This window comes from Aptenodytes forsteri, unplaced genomic scaffold, assembly GCF_000699145.1.
Source record: "Aptenodytes forsteri isolate BGI_AS27 unplaced genomic scaffold, ASM69914v1 Scaffold278, whole genome shotgun sequence".
Taxonomy (NCBI): Eukaryota; Metazoa; Chordata; class Aves; order Sphenisciformes; family Spheniscidae; genus Aptenodytes; species Aptenodytes forsteri.
Genome location: NW_008795907.1, coordinates 3,172,170 through 3,191,401, shown reverse-complemented (window position 1 = coordinate 3,191,401; position 19,232 = coordinate 3,172,170). Strand labels below are relative to the sequence as shown.

General features: G+C 38.7%; 1 protein-coding gene across 1 annotated transcript in view; it reads left to right on the top strand.

The window, feature by feature from the left end:
• The window catches only part of UGGT1 (UDP-glucose glycoprotein glucosyltransferase 1), a 44,974-nt gene extending 29,729 nt beyond the window's left edge, over positions 1 to 15,245 (top strand). Inside the window, exons 27-41 of the mRNA XM_009284285.2 lie at positions 67 to 169; positions 650 to 729; positions 1,220 to 1,409; positions 3,770 to 3,928; positions 5,734 to 5,819; positions 6,154 to 6,238; positions 7,701 to 7,789; positions 8,272 to 8,376; positions 8,975 to 9,059; positions 10,383 to 10,565; positions 11,768 to 11,928; positions 12,420 to 12,534; positions 13,203 to 13,319; positions 13,658 to 13,817; positions 14,270 to 15,245. Coding sequence (XP_009282560.1) covers positions 67 to 169; positions 650 to 729; positions 1,220 to 1,409; positions 3,770 to 3,928; positions 5,734 to 5,819; positions 6,154 to 6,238; positions 7,701 to 7,789; positions 8,272 to 8,376; positions 8,975 to 9,059; positions 10,383 to 10,565; positions 11,768 to 11,928; positions 12,420 to 12,534; positions 13,203 to 13,319; positions 13,658 to 13,817; positions 14,270 to 14,295 — 1,744 coding nt within the window. The 3' untranslated portion in view covers positions 14,296 to 15,245. The remainder of the gene's footprint in view (positions 1 to 66; positions 170 to 649; positions 730 to 1,219; positions 1,410 to 3,769; positions 3,929 to 5,733; positions 5,820 to 6,153; positions 6,239 to 7,700; positions 7,790 to 8,271; positions 8,377 to 8,974; positions 9,060 to 10,382; positions 10,566 to 11,767; positions 11,929 to 12,419; positions 12,535 to 13,202; positions 13,320 to 13,657; positions 13,818 to 14,269) is intronic.
• Positions 15,246 to 19,232: the final 3,987 nt, after the last annotated feature.

Sequence of the window (19,232 nt, the reverse complement as noted above, 5' to 3'; positions counted from 1 at the left end):
GGATAGTGTTTTTCCTATGTTTATCCATATGTTTGATACTTTAAAATTGTTTTTTCTTCTGTTTAGTGCAGTTAAACTGAGACCAAAAGAGGGGGAGACATACTTTGATGTTGTGGCTATTGTTGATCCTGTGACCAGGGATGCTCAAAGACTTGCTCCGTTACTTTTGGTATGTATACAGTGTTGTAATGCATTTTATGGCAATTTCAAAAAGTTGTCTCAGCTCTGTAATTTTGGAATGTTTGTCTTCCTCCTTGACCGAGTGGTGACCAATGGCCTTCTAACAGTGCATCTGAGTTGCACAATACATTTATTAGTGGAAAAACTAAATACACTATACTACACACTAACAAGATCATGCTTAGGTATCGTCTAGATAGCTTTTAGTTTCACCATTTTAACGGTTTAGTTTGCAATTACTCTGTTCTTGAGGGAGAAGGTCCCTGCATCCCAACAAGAATGCCTGCAATGTGAGGGAGCAGGTAACTGTTCTTCTTAAAACCAATTAAAAGGTGCGTGTGGTAAAGCAAATAATGAGAAGGGAGGACTGTGAATGAGCAGGTAAGCCTTCTTGAGGTCTTGTCTATAAAAACAGTGGTCAGCTTTCCTAGTTAGCATTTTAAGGGATGTCTTTTTCTCATTACTTTAGGTTTTGAACCAATTGATAAATATGAACCTAAGAGTGTTTATGAACTGCCAGTCCAAACTTTCTGACATGCCACTAAAAAGGTAAGCAATACCATGCCAGGGTTAAAAAGAGAGAGAGAAAGAAAAACCTGTTGGAATGTGCAAGCACAGAAACATGGTCAAATGTCCTATAGGAAGTCTCAATAACTGCTTTGAGCTCGTTTATATTATAGCACGATTTCCCACAGAGAATCTGGGAATTTGTGGATAACGTGAGGTAATTCTGCTGGTTTACAAGTTGGGTGTATTTTCATTTATATAAGTTAAATAACTTACTAATCTTAATGGTTGAGTCTTGCACATTCTGGCTGGTCCTTCAGGATGAAAATTCTGACCTGTTCTAAGGTCAGCACAACCTGTGTTGCTTTGGACAAAGCCTCCTGTATCCAAGAGGGAATAAAAATTTTGTATCGGGCTTCTTGGAGACATTGGAGGTCTGGGAAAGCCGATGCTGTCAGCAAGTTCAAGAAGAGTGAAATATTTGCAAAGTTTGGCAGAAACATGTTCTAACATTTTCTTTCTGAAATTCCAGCTTTTATCGCTATGTTTTGGAGCCGGAGATTTCTTTCACAGCAGATAATAACTTTGCTCCAGGACCAATTGCCAAGTTTTTGGATATGCCCCAGTCTCCACTGTTCACTTTGAACCTAAATACTCCTGAGAGCTGGATGGTGGAATCTGTCAGAACCCCATATGACCTTGATAATATTTACTTAGAGGAGGTAAGAGAAATCAACGTGTTCCTATTACTGCATTTAAATGGTGGTGTTTTTCCAGGGCTTATTTTTGTAATGGGAAAGAACTCTCGAATTTTAAAATGCCAATAAACATAGAACTGTGAATATTAATACCTTTTATGTTTGCAGACCCCTAAACATTTTCTAGGAGGGGTGCAAGTAAACTTAAGCTCACTGACAGTAAGATCGCTGTTCTCAATTACTCAGGGATGGCTGAACCACAGGTTGAAAAATACTGTAGGCTTGAAGCAGATCCTACACTCCTGCTTTGAGTGTGTACATATAAGATTTCAGAGTGTCCTGAGCTAAAAACAAAGAAACTCTTTGCTGGTCATTAAATAACTTTTTCAATTTATTTCTTCCAGATTAGAGCTCCCTACAGCTAATGTCACAACTAAAAATAAGATTGTTATTTTTTAAACTCTGTTTAGAAATTTTGAAGTAAGATCTGAGTCCTGTTCCAGTAAGTAAATTCTACTTACTTTCCCTTGCTCTGAGAAGCCACCAAGCCAGTTTTAGCTACCTGTTCCATTTTCACAGCTTTTGTTACCAGCAAACACTCCTGTGGCTAATTATTAACCTCTTGCTGCTAGCAGTTAACTTTAATAGTTTTCAGAAGATCTAGAAATAGTGGGCTAGTAAGTGGTTACAAAATGCATTACACTAACATGTTATGATGGGCACTGAAACCGCATATATTAAAAGTTAGAAAATCCATGTGTGATGCAAAGTAGAAAATACTGGACTTCAGAGTGCAATGTTAAATAATAAAAGTTAAATGAAGTGGTCAAATAGTCTTTTTCCTTGAAATAAGCCATTATGTAGTTGGCCTTGAAGAACTACAGATATATATTAAAATTAGTAATTTTATACGTATAATCCAGCATATGCAAAAGATGCCAGACTGACAGCTCTGGAGGCTGAAGTCCTCTATTTATCTGCAGAATGGGTATGGCATGGGCAGCGGTGGGACAAGCTTTCCCACCGATCTGCCTCAACCCTGACCTGGAGGAACCACCTCTAGAGGTGAGAGGGAAGTTCAGGCTCCAAAACCAGCCAGCCCTGGGTCTTGTCTGCCAAGACAGGCCACAGCAGCCCCAGCTGTGCGGGTGACTCCTGCAGTACAGAAACCTGTCTGCTGCATGCGTAACAACATTGTCAAACCCTTTACAAATAGGCCTCTTGAAAAGCAACAGTCTGTACAACCTTGTGGTCATTACAAATGTGGGTTACTTTATCACTGAATGTTGCATTATTAGCCTCCTCTCACTTTTGCATCTCTGATATTGTTTGGGAATATGATGCAGTGTAGTGGTAGAGTCTGATATTGCTAATCCTGTACTAGTTATTCAGAAATCTAGGAAATTGGGTGTTTGCTGTTGTTGTGGGGGGTTTTTTGTTGTTTGTTTTGTTTTGTTTGGGTTTTTTTTGCTTTTCATCTCTTAACCTAAGTGCAGAGTCATAAATGAACCACCAAATGGCTGATACTACTACGCGTTTCAAGCCTCCAATTCCCATGCGCCCCCCTAGATTAATTGAAAGGCTGAGAGAGAGGGGGATTAAATGCTTCAGGCATTCGAAGTACCATCCTGAGCCTCCAAATAAATAGCAGCTTTACTTTTGCAGGTGCACAATTTCCAATTCCTAATATGCAGTCTGTTGGTGCTATAGCAGTTAAACTGTCATTTTGGATGTGCGATGAGAGAAGATGCTTTGTGAGATCAGACTAATATTTTGCTTACATAGTGTCCTCAGGCTACATCTGAATTTAGCCTGGTAGGGACCCAAGGTTTTTTGGGTTTGTGGGTTTTTTGTTTTTTTCTTTTCTTAGCACTTTGTTCGGTGTAGAAAAAAGGAATTGGTCTTTCTGACAGTACCCTAGCACACTGTAAGAGTAATGCAGAGCAAAACAAAATGTTTACTTCGGATGATAGATATTAGATGAGACTAGATTTAAACAGGTTTAGAGTCAAAGTTCTGGAGCCCATCATATACCTTTTATGAGATGCCAGACAGATCACTTACTTGACTACATTCTCCAATAAATGTTAAAAAAAATAATTGTGAAATAGAGCAACAGTCCTTCCTTTTCCTTATCCTAGCATCTTAGCAGTTGAGATTCCAATCTTTTTGGTCAGGGACACTCTTAACAATATGTGTGTGAATTTCATCACTCGAAGGAGCTGAGCTCTTTGAGGCTTTCAAGGTATTCGTTTAATAAAATTACTCTGGTAAAATAAAGCGTGTGTCATCTAATTACTATAGCTATTTTAGAGAGTAACTGAATCACTAAAAATTTGCACTTTAGAGCTAGTGCTGAATTCAGCAGTATCTTCTTCTTACAGGTGGATAATGTTGTAGCTGCAGAATATGAATTGGAGTATCTGCTTCTGGAGGGACACTGCTATGATATCACTACTGGACAGCCACCTCGGGGACTCCAGTTTACACTGGGAACTTCAGCCAGTCCTGTCATCGTTGATACCATTGTTATGGCCAACTTGGTAAGCATTCAATTGAAACTGGCGACAAATTACAGGTCCTACAGTCAGCACAACTACTTGCATAAACCACTGAGTATTTTCTAGTATGTGGGTTATGGATATGTGGTGTTACACCCCACAGTTGCTTGCAAATATATCAGGACCACATCATTCCTAACATTGATGTCTAAAACCTTGCAGTGTACTTATTTCTCTCTTACCTTTTTCAAGATCTACTCCTTTCCCTTCAGCTTGCTGAGAAGGGTCTTCTGGAGTATCTTAAAACGATGTTGATATTCTTAAGCAACCTCTTTCCAGGGAAGGTCAGACAGTTCTGTTTTTTTTCTGGACAGAGTACTCCTTAGACCATCCACTCTAGTACTGTAAGCCTAGGTGGACAGTTGTCTTGTTTTGGGACCCATTTCTTCAGGAGATCTATGGAACAAATGGAGAGAGTCAGCAGGAATAATTGGCATTCTAGAAAACAAAGGAAGTGTGAAAGAATAGGAATTGCTTAATTTAGTTGAGAAAAGGTGACGGAAATCCAAACATATGATTGTTCCCTGCAGCTGCCTTTATAAGGTAGCTGCATGAGGGATCAGTCTGTTTTCAGTCTTCACACTGGGCAATGAGAGAGGTAATGGACTGAAATTATGGCAAGGGAAGTTAGCCACTGGAATATTTTCTTGATATGTAATGTTAGTGAAAAACTGGAATAAATTGCCTATTGTGGTTTTTGGACTCTTTAAATGTATTAAAGAAAAAGCAAGGAAAAAATGTTCACCGATGCTAAATATTTATTTTAAAATTCTTACACTCATTTTCTATTTCTCTGCACCTTTTCTTAGCTAAAGTATATGCTATAATGATGTAATATTTCTTATTGTAGAAAAGATGACCCTTATTTTATGTGTGTTCACATTGTGTGTGTGTATGTTGGGCAGTAAAGCTTAATGGCTTGGAGGTGTCTTTTTTTCTAATTAGTTAAACCAAAGTGTATGTACCACAGTATACAGTGCTGTATCTGGGAATCCTCTTCCTCAGCTTAGCGTCTATACTGTGAAGGGGTATGAAGAGACCAGGAACATGCCCTGTGCTGCCTTCCCCAGACTGCTTCACTTGTGGAATTGCATGCATTTGGGGTCACCGTACAAAACTGGATGGGACACTAAGCATCACTTACAAATATTTCTATCTTCTATAGGTGTAATAATCTAAATCACAGAAGAAAATATTCAGATCTGGAAATTCAGATCCGGAACCTGAAACTTCAACAGGACTTGTATGCAGTATTTGAATTTCACATTGTAATTTTTTTATGTTCTGTAGAAGAGATATCTTGTAACATATAAACTATGTTACTATTTCCTGCTGTAGCTGAAGTACCAGTCTGTAGAGCTGCAAAATTGATTTGAATTTTGTTTTGTAGGCAGACCTTTCATGGACTGCTGTGTAATTACCAACTAGTGTTTTGAAATTCACTCACTCACTTTCACAAAAGACAAAACTTTCGCAGAAAAAACTTTGGGATTGCACTGTTCCCATCAGGACACCCTGAAGACTTTCTGTCATCTAACAAATAATGCTAGACGTTTTCATACTCCTGTCTCTTACGGAAAAAAAAAACCCAACGATTTTGAATGGAACTTCTGGGTTTTTTTTTTTTCCTGTTCTCTGGGTTTTTTAAGGCCTTATGGTTATGTTAATCAGCTGGCTTACAAATAACTATTTTCAGATATAAAACAGTGGGTCAAAATACATTACTTAAAAACTTGGTTTTCTACATTTGCACTTTCTGGAAACTGACAAATATTCTTGCTTTACAGGGTTACTTCCAGTTAAAAGCCAATCCTGGTGCATGGACTCTCAGACTCAGAAAGGGCAGATCTGAGGATATCTACAGAATCTACAGGTAGGACAGTATAAGAAATACTTTAATTTTTTTCTTGTGAAACTTTTGAAGTAGTTAGGCATTGTAATATGTGAATCTAACAGTTCCCTTGCCAAAGTGTAGTGAACACAAAATTACATTTTGTACTGAACATAAGTTATGTGAGATGAAATAAATTAACTCATTTAAAAAACCCAGTAAGTGTGTGTTCAAATACCTGTACTTGTTACTTCGTTGCATGTCTCAAACCTGTCTTACAGTGATAAGGTTTAATACCATGTAGAAAAATGTGTAGAAGAAATAAAGAACATATTTCTGCTATGTAGTAAAGGTCAGTATTTTACTGTATTTTCAGCCATGACGGCACAGACTCTCCACCTGAAGCTAGTGAAGTTATTGTTGTTCTGAATAACTTCAAGAGCAAAATTATTAAAGTGAAGGTGAGTTTAAAAACTAGAGTTGCTCTTAAAAAAGACTGTTTGACCAATAGTGGGGAAGAAACTTTGATTAAAGCCTGATGATCCCTTCCTACAAGCATACATTGTGGTTAAAGTGGTTAAACATTGGAACAGGCTGCCCAGGGAAGTGGTTGAGTCACCATCCCTGGAGGTATTTAAAAGACGAGTAGATGAGGCACTTAGGGACATGGTTTAGTGGGTGGTGGTGTTGGGTCGATGGTTGGACTCGATGATCTTAGAGGTCTTTTCCAACCTCAATGATTCTATGATTCTATGATTTGAGGCAGTCTGCACAAAGTTCACATCACAGTATCTATAATGGAGAGAATTGCCTGTAGACTTGGTTTTTGTTTTTTCACCCAGGCGAGAATGACATGTAACTGCTGTTCCTTTTGTATGCCCATGAGAAACAATTATGCTCACATTTTACTGACTCAGTTGTGCTTATGACTTAAGAAAAAAACAATCAGTTTTGTATGTCCTATATATGTCTGGTAATAAACATTCAGTGTATCCATTGAGTCAGTATTCTATCTGTTACAGACAAATTTGACTCCTCTGGTAATAAATTTTCTATCAATCTGATACAGAGTAGGTGAGAATACATTAAAAAAAAAAGGTAAATTAGTAATCCACTGTCTTTTAGGGTTGCCTATCAGATAATGACATAGCTGAAAAGTTTAAGGAGGACAACTGATAGATAAGTGACGGTTATAACGCATCTGGTTCACACTTCCTCACAGGATTAACTTGTGCTAGAGTTAATTCTGGGACATTTTCCTGATTTGCTGCCTTGTCTATGTATTTGCTTTGAAGTCTCAGTGGCCAATAATACCTCTTAGAAACAGAAAGTGGTGTTGAGGTGTTGCAGCTGAAAAGTTTAAGGAGGACAACTGATAGATAAGTGACGGTTATAACGCATCTGGTTCACACTTCCTCACAGGATTAACTTGTGCTAGAGTTAATTCTGGGACATTTTCCTGATTTGCTGCCTTGTCTATGTATTTGCTTTGAAGTCTCAGTGGCCAATAATACCTCTTAGAAACAGAAAGTGGTGTTGAGGTGTTGCGTTGGGTTTTGGGGGGGGGGGGGGGGGTGGGTGGTTTTTTTGGGGGTTTTTTTTTTCAACTCTATCTGGGGGGGGTGGGTTGGTTGGTTTGTTTGAGGGTTTTTCTTTACCAGACTCCATCATCAAGGAAACACCTCTTAGCAAAGCATTTTAACCATCTAGACTAACATGCCTTTGGTGTCTGAAAACAGCTTTGGAATCTGTTCTGAAAATGTCTGTTTGCTACTGACCTGTTTCTCCAGACAGCTTAGGTTACCTATCAGCTCACTGGACATAATTCAAATGGATACAAACAGAGCCAGTGTCAAAATAACACTCCATAGCTGTTTGCCCAATATGTGGTTCCACTCACTAAAGCAGTGTTATGCTTTACAGGTTCAGAAAAAACTAGATATGATGAATGAAGATCTACTAAGTGATGGTACCAGTGAGAATGAATCTGGATTTTGGGAATCTCTCAAATGGTAAAACTAATTCAATAATAACCTGCAAGTCTCTTGAAACTGGAAAACTATTTCATGATACAGTTAGGTCTGTGATATTCCACAGCCATCTATTAAGACTGCTTGAATTTAGGTCTTGCTAACTCCTTATCTTTCATAGGACCCCTCTGTTTCTAGAGAACTGAGCTACTGCTTTGCACCTGCTTACCTTCCCTTACCCCTAGTGCTACTTGGGAGCCTGAAAACATTCCAGGAGCTGCATCTCAGCCAGCAATCTTTCAATTGAATAGATGTTCATATATAAGCTATTGGGTCTTCCATGTCTGTGTCTGCAGCACTCTGCCTTGTGGAGGATACCCTGACTAGTGGGGGGGGATGACACCAAAGCCCACAGTTGTACTCTATTAAACCAACACTGTAGCAATTTATAATCTGTTGCACTCTTTCCTATATAGCTGGGCCTTACTATTTTGTCCTTTATATAAACACATTTGTCCTTTCAGGGGATTCACAGGAGGACAAAAGAATGAAGATGTGAAACAAGATAAAGACGATGTACTAAATATATTCTCTGTGGCTTCAGGACACCTATATGAAAGATTCCTACGGTTAGTTCAGAATTTATAATCTGGGGATCTCAAATGGTAGAGGTGCCCTGCTTTCCACAAGGAAAAAGGTTAGAATTTGCAAGAATATCAAAAAATATAGAAAAATAAAAAAAAAAAAAAAAAAAAAAAAAAAAAGCAACAGCTCAGAAATCCTCTAGATTTTGCATCTACTGTATTATAGGAACTTTTGTCTGCATAACATTCATACGTTCAAAATAGACTTAGTTTAATAGATGGCATGTTGCTGTCCTAGAATTTTCTCACTACAATATAACCAAATACAAACGTAGTCATAGTTGCTTTGGAAAACAATCTGAACTTCTGTTCTCAAAGGACTGTGAAAGCCAACAGGTTGTATATTCTCTGACTAGTTGAAGTACGTAGATATTTGGGGGTTTAGTAATTTTGTAGATAAAATTAAACAATTTGCAATAGGCTGAAGCTACCTGCTTTTTCTTCATGCATGAAGATCAGTTACCTGACACATAATTGCAGTTAGTCTAATAATGTAAAACAGCAATTTGTAATCTGTTACGCAGCTGATCTCTAGTGGGTGGCAGTTGTTCCTCTAAATGCTTTATTTTTTTTCTTTTGATAGCATAATGATGTTGTCTGTGCTGAAGCATACTAAGACTCCTTTAAAGTTTTGGTTTCTGAAGAACTACTTATCGCCTACGTTCAAGGTTTGTTACTAATTAGAAATTTATTCTATCATGGGGAAAAGTTTAGGGGGAAAAAAAAAGGTTGCAACTTGTGCATCATACTATTGTGTAAACATATGTCCAGTTACTGGTCTGTATACCTTCTATTTTGACAAAGCATCAAGTTGGTATAAGCTGGTGGTTCTGCCTAGAAAGCTTTGAGAAATAACAGACAGGTTGATAGTGGACTCATGCTGAAGGTAAATATTTAAGAGAACAGCACATACTAGGAAAATCATACTTGAAAGAATCTGAACTTTTTTTTTTGTGACTTGCATGATAAAGGTGTAGAATTTAAGATGAAATTCAGGGCTATAAACCTACATCTAATAGATAAGGGTTGAAAGATTATAGGAGAAAAACTACCAGAGAAGCAGTGCCTATGACTAGGTATGGAGAGAGCTTCATAAGAGGAGACGTTAAAACCATGTTTCAGACTGACTAGAGTTCATGAGCAGTGCATGGCAGAGTGACACAGGCCTTAGATGAGTATACCTGGAAATACTTATCAATTGTATGTGATACAACATAAAACAAACAGCAGGATTCAAAACAGAACCCAGAGGTAAATGGATATCAAAACGCTCAGGAATTTGCAACTTTTAACATTTAATACTAGGAAGTAGCATTTCTTGGAGAATCTTGCCTGTTCAGCATGAACTCAAGGGGAAGTGATTGGCAGTGTCCCTATTGCTGCAAACATGGGCTGTGCTGTGACTCTGCTGTTGTCAGTCACCTCTTGGGGTGGTGCAACAATATGCTTCCCCCCTCCCTTCTTAATGGCTGTATTGTACCAGCATCCCTTGGCTAAACCTGTACTCTCCCAGTGTCGGAGGAAGCCTCACAGATGAAAATGTCAACTGATTTGACAGTGGGCCAAGTTGTTCTAGTAAAAAATAGCTCCCAATTCTTCTCTCGCACTTTATTATTCCCATTTACACTGCTTTGTACAGCCCTAAATAATAATTCTCCCATCTGCAAAATTTTACAATTTGAGTAATGCATTCTTTTAAACTGATCTGTGGATCGCTATAAAATGGCTCATAAGTAATTGTGTGGGGAAAAATGCCAAAATATTTATTTGTCTTATGATAGTTGGCTTTACAATTTGTACTGATTGTTCAGTTCGGGGTTATGTCTTTGTTTGAACTAACAACGAAACTGCAGTTATTCTTTGGTATTTCATTTTCTAATGTTCTGTGCTTTATTATAGGACTGAAGTCTCTCTCTTGTAATGCACTTTTCTTTTACCTGCAGAGGTACAAAGAACTGAAATAAGCTACATTTTTCCCCCTCCCTCTGCAGGAGTTCATCCCATACATGGCAGAGAAGTACAACTTCCAGTATGAACTTGTCCAGTATAAATGGCCACGCTGGCTTCATCAGCAAACAGAGAAACAGCGTATTATCTGGGGTTACAAGATCCTCTTTCTAGATGTGCTCTTCCCATTAGCTGTTGATAAGATCCTGTTTGTGGATGCTGATCAGGTAACAGAGGTTGGAATTACTTGATCTTTTTCTTTTTTCTTTTCTCTAAGAATAGTATGTTCTTGAATACAATTTCTGTATTATTGGAAAGGTTGCAAGTCTGAGCCCTTCGCAGGCATGACTGAAGGTTGATTCTGTAACTATAGCATGCTTCAGTGAGTGCTGTTTTTTCTGCCTGTTCCCACAAAGATTGGTTTTGTTGGCCTGTCTTTTACTTTTGTCTGGTTCCTCATTCACTCACTGTGATTCCAGCTAGTTTGCCAAATAGGTTCTTGTCTCACCCTTCCATTTTTCCAGTTCTGTCGGTTCTCCCAGCCTGTAGATCACTTACCACATACGGTGTTTTCCTAAGTCACCAAACACCCTTCCCCTTCCACCCCCCTGCTTTTAACTTGGCCAGATCTGAGTGGCTTTTAGAGGAGCGAGAAGGCAAATCCCTTGTGCATGAAGACATGTCCTGCTGCAAAGCAAACGGTGTCTATAAGGCTTTGTATGTGCTTACTGCCTGAATGGTTTGAAAGTACAGGATACATGTGCAGTGAGAACTGCCAAAAATACTCCTTCAAAACATATATGAAACTGAGAAGTACAGATTATCAACACTTAAGTATAAAATGCCTTAGGTGTTTTGGCATATGTACAGTATGATCCCATGTCAGTTAAAACCATTACAACTTATGCTGAAGTACCACCTCAGATAAATTTCCAGCTATGCTGTTCTCATTTTAGACAGTTTTTGCTCTGTTTATAGAAGAGATATTAATGCATTTTTTCCCCACCAGAGTGGTATTTTTAGAGTAGTATTACTGCGACATCTGTGTCAAAAAAGACATTTTAAAAGCCTTCATCCCTCAAGGGTTTGCAAACTTTCAAGAGGAAAGGACACAAAGGATCACAGTAGAGTTCATGTATAGTGAGAATTCTTGCTGCTTATTAAGCAACAATTTGGCACTTCAGCTGTCAAACCAACCCCTGTCAGATTATTTTAAGCTCTATTTTAGTTGTTCCAGCTCTAAGAGCAGGGGAAACAAGACCTTTTGTGCTGTTTTTCTGCTACATATACATAATGCAAAAGACTGCAGAGTATAACAGGTAATTCTTCCTTTAACTGTTTGCTCAGTTTGAATTAAATCCTGACCACCATTTCAAAATAACTCGTGGCAGGCTTCTACAAATAAAAATAAAATGTCCTTTCCCTTCAGATTGTGCGCACAGATCTAAAGGAATTAAGAGATTTCAATCTAGATGGTGCTCCTTATGGATATACTCCGTTCTGTGACAGTCGAAGAGAAATGGATGGCTACAGGTTCTGGAAATCGGGATACTGGGCAAGTCATTTGGCTGGAAGAAAATACCACATCAGGTACTGAAGAATTCAGTTTTTTCAAAATAGAGGGGAGAGCTTTTGCTACTACTTAGAACTAGCAGAAAACTAGCTGAGGTATACGATGCTGCAGTGAACCACTTTTTGCTTACTGTTGCCTCTTTAAGGTTCCTGTGGTCCATTTGAAGCACTAGGGACACTGAAGTTACTTTCAGTATGCTACAACTTTTACAGATGAAGAACTGAAGTGTTAAAAGAACTGAAGTGTTAACTAACCAGACATCTTCATTTGTTAATAACAAATGTTGGAAGAAGGGACTGCATGACAGCAAAGCTAAGATAGATTTGTTGAAAAATTTTTTTCATACGTGCCATGACCTTGTTAGAACTGCTTTCCTGCCTTGTATTAGATAATTTGATGTACTGCCACCAAGAGATTGTTTTAGCATATTATGTCTCGGGGTCTACTGGGGCTGCAGTAAGTTACCCATCAGTCAAATGTCATTACTAATTGCGTCATCTCCATGTAGTGCTCTGTATGTTGTGGACCTGAAGAAGTTCAGAAAGATAGCAGCTGGAGACCGACTCAGAGGACAATATCAGGGTCTTAGTCAGGATCCTAACAGTCTGTCCAACCTTGATCAGGTGTGTTTTTGTGTTTGGTTTGTTTTCTTTTACTGGGGTATGATGGCAGGTTGGGACCTCTCCTTTCCTGGCCAAACTTCAATCACAGCCAGATGCCAGTGGCAGTCCTGTTATGCCCTGCCTTCAAATGAGGCAGGTATTGATAGCATCAAATATAACTGGTGGGTGGAAACAACACGTTCCCCTTAAATGTCTTAAGACTATCAAATTTTCCAATATACTCCAAGACACATATATAACACAACTGGGTACTTTTTTCTTGAGCTATCCAGCTCTCAGTGCTTTACTGTGCACTGACTTAACATAGAAATAAGGCTTGTACTGTGGCAGATGGAAAAAATAACACAATGGTTTTAATCAGAATAGTCTTCCAAACTGGTCCAGTACAGGTTTGATACTGGATTCATATTACTGCCTTAATACTGTTTGCTAAATAACTAATTTATTATTATAATTCAACAAAATAAGATTAACAGTTGTAGTATGCAGGTTTTTTTCCAAAGGGCTTTGTTTGGAATGGAATGAAAAGTTGATTCATCACTTTTTAGTTGCACTGGGAAAAACACTCTTTACAAAAGTTAAACTTCTCTATACTCTCTGGTTGAGGGGGTTGTTCCTCCCACCCTGCACCCTGTGAAACTGCTACTAACTCTTGTTCTTCACAACAGGATTTGCCTAACAACATGATCCACCAGGTGCCAATTAAATCACTCCCACAGGAGTGGCTGTGGTGTGAAACATGGTGTGATGATTCCTCAAAGAAGAGAGCAAAAACCATTGATCTGGTAAGTGCAGTATGGCTCCCTCATTCTTATGTCACAATAAAATACAGTGACCAATTTTAGAGGCTCTTCCCTACCTCAGATCTAGGCACCTTATCCTGCATTGTTACTGTTTTCAGCACTTCATTTTTTTTCCTTTAGCTTCTCTATTTCTCTTACCTGGAGCAGTGGCATTATTATGAATTTGGAAAGAGACTTTACACTGTACTCTAGCTAAAATACAGGCATGTGGTGCTCACCAACAACAGATTAATTCCACCAGGGGGAAGCATACCTCTATTCAGTAAATAAACTTTTTTTATGCATTAAGTGTCTGAACAGTTCATATGCTTTGTTTGCAGTGTAATAACCCAATGACCAAAGAGCCCAAGTTGCAAGCAGCGATGCGTATAGTTCCAGAATGGCAGGACTATGATCAAGAAATCAAACTGCTCCATAGTCTTTTCTGGAAAGAAAAAGAAACGGGAACACCAGCTAAGATGCCCGGACAGCACACACATGGTAATCTTTCTGACTATTTCCCTGCTTCTGTGACTTTCTTCCCACCTGTTTGGACTGGGGTTAAGTTGCATACTCATTCACTGTAGGCTTGCACCATGCAAAGGCTTGCATGGAGGATGTGTTAAATAATCTGTATATTTTAATGGGACAGAAAGGCCTTGCTGAGTGAGGCTGGTGTAACTTAACCTGATTCTGAAACTTAGAGAACAGAGAGCTATATTGCACGCTTGTTCCAGTTCTGTTAAAGACCCTCACTGTTCCTGCAATTTTATGAGCTCGGCCTTATCTTAACCCTTAATTAAAGTGCCACTATACACAATGGCTGTGACTTGTTCTTCAGTCACTGGTAACCTTGCAAAGAACAAGTCTTTGGGGTTTATACGCTAATTTTCAAACCAATCTGCCAGTTGAGGCAGCTGGAAACAGCGTGCTCATTTTTCTCTCTTCTACAGATCCAGCAGCACATGTGGAATTATGATCCATGGAGAAAAATTCAAGTTAGACTGTTTCATAGACAATTTTTATATTGAAAGCTAGTTTTTTCCGGTATGTCTGCAAAACTGCTGAATAATTGAATGGGATGATGTATGCATTTTTATTACTTGCCTTTGGGTTAGTTTCTGCATATGAAATAGGATCTGGATTGCTGGAATTAGCATTACTGGTTTTTTGCACCTGTGGTGGAGATGAAAGAGCCCATGATGGAATTTAGCATTTCAGAAACAAAACTTCAAAATCCACTGGAAAAGCCACAGCCTGTTCCTTCAGCTGTTGCTACCTCCACCACTGATGAAGATCCTGTTAGCCTCAGATCTAACTTGAGAGCCTGGAAATCACAGACCCATTCAGCCTTTGGCTAGAACATTAAGTCCTAACCTCAACTGATGGAGGTAATTTTTCCAGGTAACGTTAAAAAGCTCAGAATCATGCCTTGAATTTGGGATACTGTTTTATCTGCAGGTTTTCAAACAGTCGGAAATGCTTCTCAGATTTGTTCAGTATGCCCTTGATTTTGTAACAAATCCAGCATTACTTAGATTTTCTATTTCCTGTCTTCATTTATTGCCCAACTTTTGAAGGTTTGGCTTAATGTAAAGCTACCACAATCTATTTAAATGTCCATCTAAATACAAATGCCTAAGCTTACAAAGTGAGCAGAACATTGAGTTTGACAGCTCAGTTCATCCTAGCCCATCTGACTTGAATCAAAGTGCCCTCCTTCCTTCCTGCTCAAAGTTTAAATCAGTCTGCAAAACTGGTAGGGCCTTACTATTGCTGTGGTTCACTGATTCATGAATGTTTTTTGTTAATGAAAAATCTGTGGAAACTTCAAAGTTTTTCATCATGTAAATTTCATTAACTTTATTCTTCTTCAGAGATGTTGTCACATCAATAAAAACTTCGGAGTTCTTAGGTCTTAAGCTTTAGTTCACACTCAGTCCTTTGATCATCCTTTTTGCTTGCACATGTTACAGTCCTAATTTGATTTTGGGGTTTCTGAATATTTCACCTGCATTTGTTTCATTCTGTGCACAGACAAGAAAACATTTTCCTGCAAGGATTAATTACCCTGGGCTAGTTTTATCATTCATATTCATGTCTTAATTTTTAAAGATGATACTGCCATAGTTCTGTTATGAACATACCAATTAAAAAAAAAATCCTCAAACCTTGTTTCCCTCATTCTGTAGGATTATTGTCCGCTCCCTAGAACATGAGGAGTTGAAGAGTTGAAATGTAAGAACTAAAGTAGTATTTCTAGTAGTAAAATATAGCTCCCTATGCACTGCTTCTTTAGAAAACCAATCTGGGATCATTTCTGCCTCCCATGTTTTTATACAGGTAAATGTTCTGTGCTGTAAGAGCTTCCCACTAAAGATAATCCTGACTTAAGATATTCTTCTAGAATTATTGTATTATACATCCTATAAATGTTTTGGAGGAATCTGAAAGACAGCAGTTGTAGTGTTTAAACTGTTCAATAGGGCAACTGAACAGAAAAGCAGCTCTCTCCAGCCAGCTCAAGAAAGGGCCCAAATCACTAACCCAAACTCTAAAAAAAAAAAAAAAAAAAAAGTTAAAAGAAATAGCCAGGGTCCCTTAAATGCACATTGCTGGCACTGTTGACAAGGTGAGTAAACTAACCAGTACCACCACACATACTCACCAGAAGTGTATCAAAAGTGGGTAATTCTAGAAAGGTAGTGGAAAGGACAGTTTGTAATCTCCCCCCTCTCCAGAGGGAAAGCTATGCAAACGTGGGGGGCTGGATATCAAACCATGGACTTACTGAGTATGAGTTATCAGCTTAGGTATTTTCCACGTTGTGGGGTTTTAAATTCACATAGTCTCCCTGATGCTCTGTAAATTACAAGTGGCTTATGCTTCCCATCAAAACTGTTCTAGTTAAGGATAAGCAGACTTACACTAGAAGGACTTTTTTTCTAGTGTAAAAAACAATAATGTGCCTGCCAACAAATTACAGTAATTACGTACTATGTTAATTAGCCTATTTTAAACAGCTAATACAACACATGTAAGATCACCCTTTCTGTGTTCAGCTACAAACCACTTCTGCCTCTTTGGAGCACAGGGAATGGCACAGGATCAGGTGGGCTGCAGCTGTACACCACAGTTTCATCCAGGGATGGACAGGGGCAGTAGAGGAGGATCGCTTAGGCTGGATGGCGGGTGGGTCAGAAAAGAATCTGCCCAAGTCCTCAGAACAAGAAAAGTGCAAGTTTTCTGCAAAACAAGACCCTCTCTTACCTAGAACCATATTTGGCTTCTTTTTTTCCACGTATTATTAGAAGCCAGAAGATAGAAAATAAAGTAACCTCTTAAATTCAGCACAATATTTACAATGCCTTCTTTGGAGTTGAATAAGGAGAAAATATTTTTGAATTAAATGTCAGTTTTTATTTATGCTCCTCCATTCTAATAGTTAATGTGTACACTTAAACACCCACACTGCATGCTTTTTTTTTTTAAATTACAAGATCTAGTGAGCTATGGAGAATATTTTTGTTCCTTCTGGTTAACAGAAACTGTGCTCTTCTGTTTAGCTCTTATTAAGAAAAAAAAAAAATCTAGCTCACAATTGATATAGAAAGAAACCAGAAACACATGTTGTGACATTTTGTACCTTTTGCAGTACTCTTAAGAGTCCTGTACCTGTTCTCAAGTACCTTATAAAATGCACATGGTACTAATCATTCTGAATGTGAACTATTCCAGTTTTTCCTGTGAAGCCACTAGTTATTTACACACAAGAATAACAATCATAGAGGAGAATAGTCACTTATTTTGGATCTATGCATACACTTGGGCCTTAAAAGAAAAATCTTCTGACAGCTCCATCTAGAAGGAATCTCAGAGTAAGATGATTACTGAAATAGAGCTGCTTCTGATCCATACCACTGATGGCCTGTTCCTGTAAACTAGTAAGACTGATAAGAAAAAATAGAAAATGGGGATTACAGAGGTCACAACATAATTTTGGATCCCTCAGACTGGAAAGGCCACTTCTGTGGCAAAGTGATGACACTGTTCCAAATCTCTGGATACAAGCAGCTTGTCCTCTTGATGAGAAGTTCACACTAAAAAATGCCCAGTACTTTATTTTAAAAGGAAGATTTCACTGCCTTACTAGAAAACAAATAGCAGAAAAATATGTTTTTAAGATTTCTCTTTCATTTAGCTATTGGGGGATGGGTTGTAAAGGAAATGAAAGGGGTGGGGCATGTACAAAGCAGTAAATATCCAGTCACAATCTTAGGAAGCAAAACTTTTTTTTTTTTTTAATATAAACTGTTTTGCATATCCAAATCTTCTGTAATCCGTTCAAGAATATACCATAACTCAGTGTGGCACTGATACCTACTGACCCAAGATATTGGGAGTTACTCTCTACTGAATGTTACCTGAACTGAGATTACAGTGAATTTCCCAGTACAGTGGCAACAGTAAGATCTGTCTAACATAATAAAGCCTTTTCTGTTCTTTACCCATGCCTCCCACGTCCATTACTTTGGGTCTGATGATAACTGATGTTTTAATGGAGTTGCCTAGAGTACATTTTTCACTTATTCTTGTATTCAAGTGTTGGGATACTGTTGAAAAGCTTCTAGAAAAGAGAAGTAAAGAGTTCTTCCTCCAAGCTGGTCTTGTTAATCATGATATTAAAGTAACCCCTAAACTGAGACACTTCTGTTAAATGTAAAGTATTTCAGTCATTTCTTTAAGGTAGATTTGTATCTTTTTTCCAACTCTACCTACTACTACTACAAGGTGCTTCTATGTCCGTTTTCTTCATTTGATTAAGTTTTACACCAATACATTCATAGTAAGCACTCAGAAAAGTTAGTGTTTCTCAAATAATGCTTGCTACAAAGCTATGTCTGGGTCTCTTTCAGAGTTGGGAATGAATTCCAAACTCCTATGGGACTCTCAGAAAAGCCTCTCAGCCAGAGCATCTTTATTATTCACAGAGCTGTGAAATAAAGAGTTTTACATATTTCTATGGCATTCAACTGAGCTTTCTGTGTATTCGGTTTCCTACAGTTGTCTGTTTGTTTGAACTTGCTCAGGTTTGGAAAATGAGACCAAATCCTAGGAGACAACTAAAAGGGGAAAAGGAAGCAGCCAGAAAGAATAAATACGTGCCATATGCCTCTTGCCTCCTCAGCCAATAAAGGGTTTTGCAGCACACACACACCCTTTTAATTTTCAAAGTACATATTTAAGCATGTGACTGTACATCGATAGAAATCAGTCTGAGACTGATTTCCCTCCACCCCAAAAGAGCTAGCTTAAATCAGAAAAACTTGGATGGCTGCAGGGGGAATGGAAAAAGTAGTTTTGAATCCTTTTCTACAAACCCCAATTTTTAAAATTGTATTAGCCTGAATACAACAGGGTTTTTCTGGTGGGCAAACTGTCCCATTGCCCTCCACCCCCACCCTGCCAACCCTATCAATACATGCCTGTAACTTCAGCCATACACCATGTATAGCTCAATGGAAACGTGTCAGGAAGCACATTCCTCCAGCTGGCATGGTCACGCCACATGGTGCAGGATGTCTCCTTCAGTGCTGTAACATGCCAAGGGCAGCTGCTGTAGAAGCCCACCATGTTCTGGCTTCTCGCTGAACTTCTTGCCACGTTTGCAAGGCATTACTCAAGGGTGTCCAACCTGCCCCTTCACTTTCTCAACAGCAATCTTAAAAGCAATTCCCAGCACCTGTGTCTAGCTCTCATCAATAAGCAGAGCCAGCTTTTCCAGTGCAAGACTTACCGCCCTGCTCTGAATTAGTAGCCTGGGGGGACTCAGCCATCACAGTGCACTATAACACAGAGGCTTACGTGGGGACTGTCCACCCCACCCTGTGCTGAAGCTGCAGCTGTAGTCTGCAC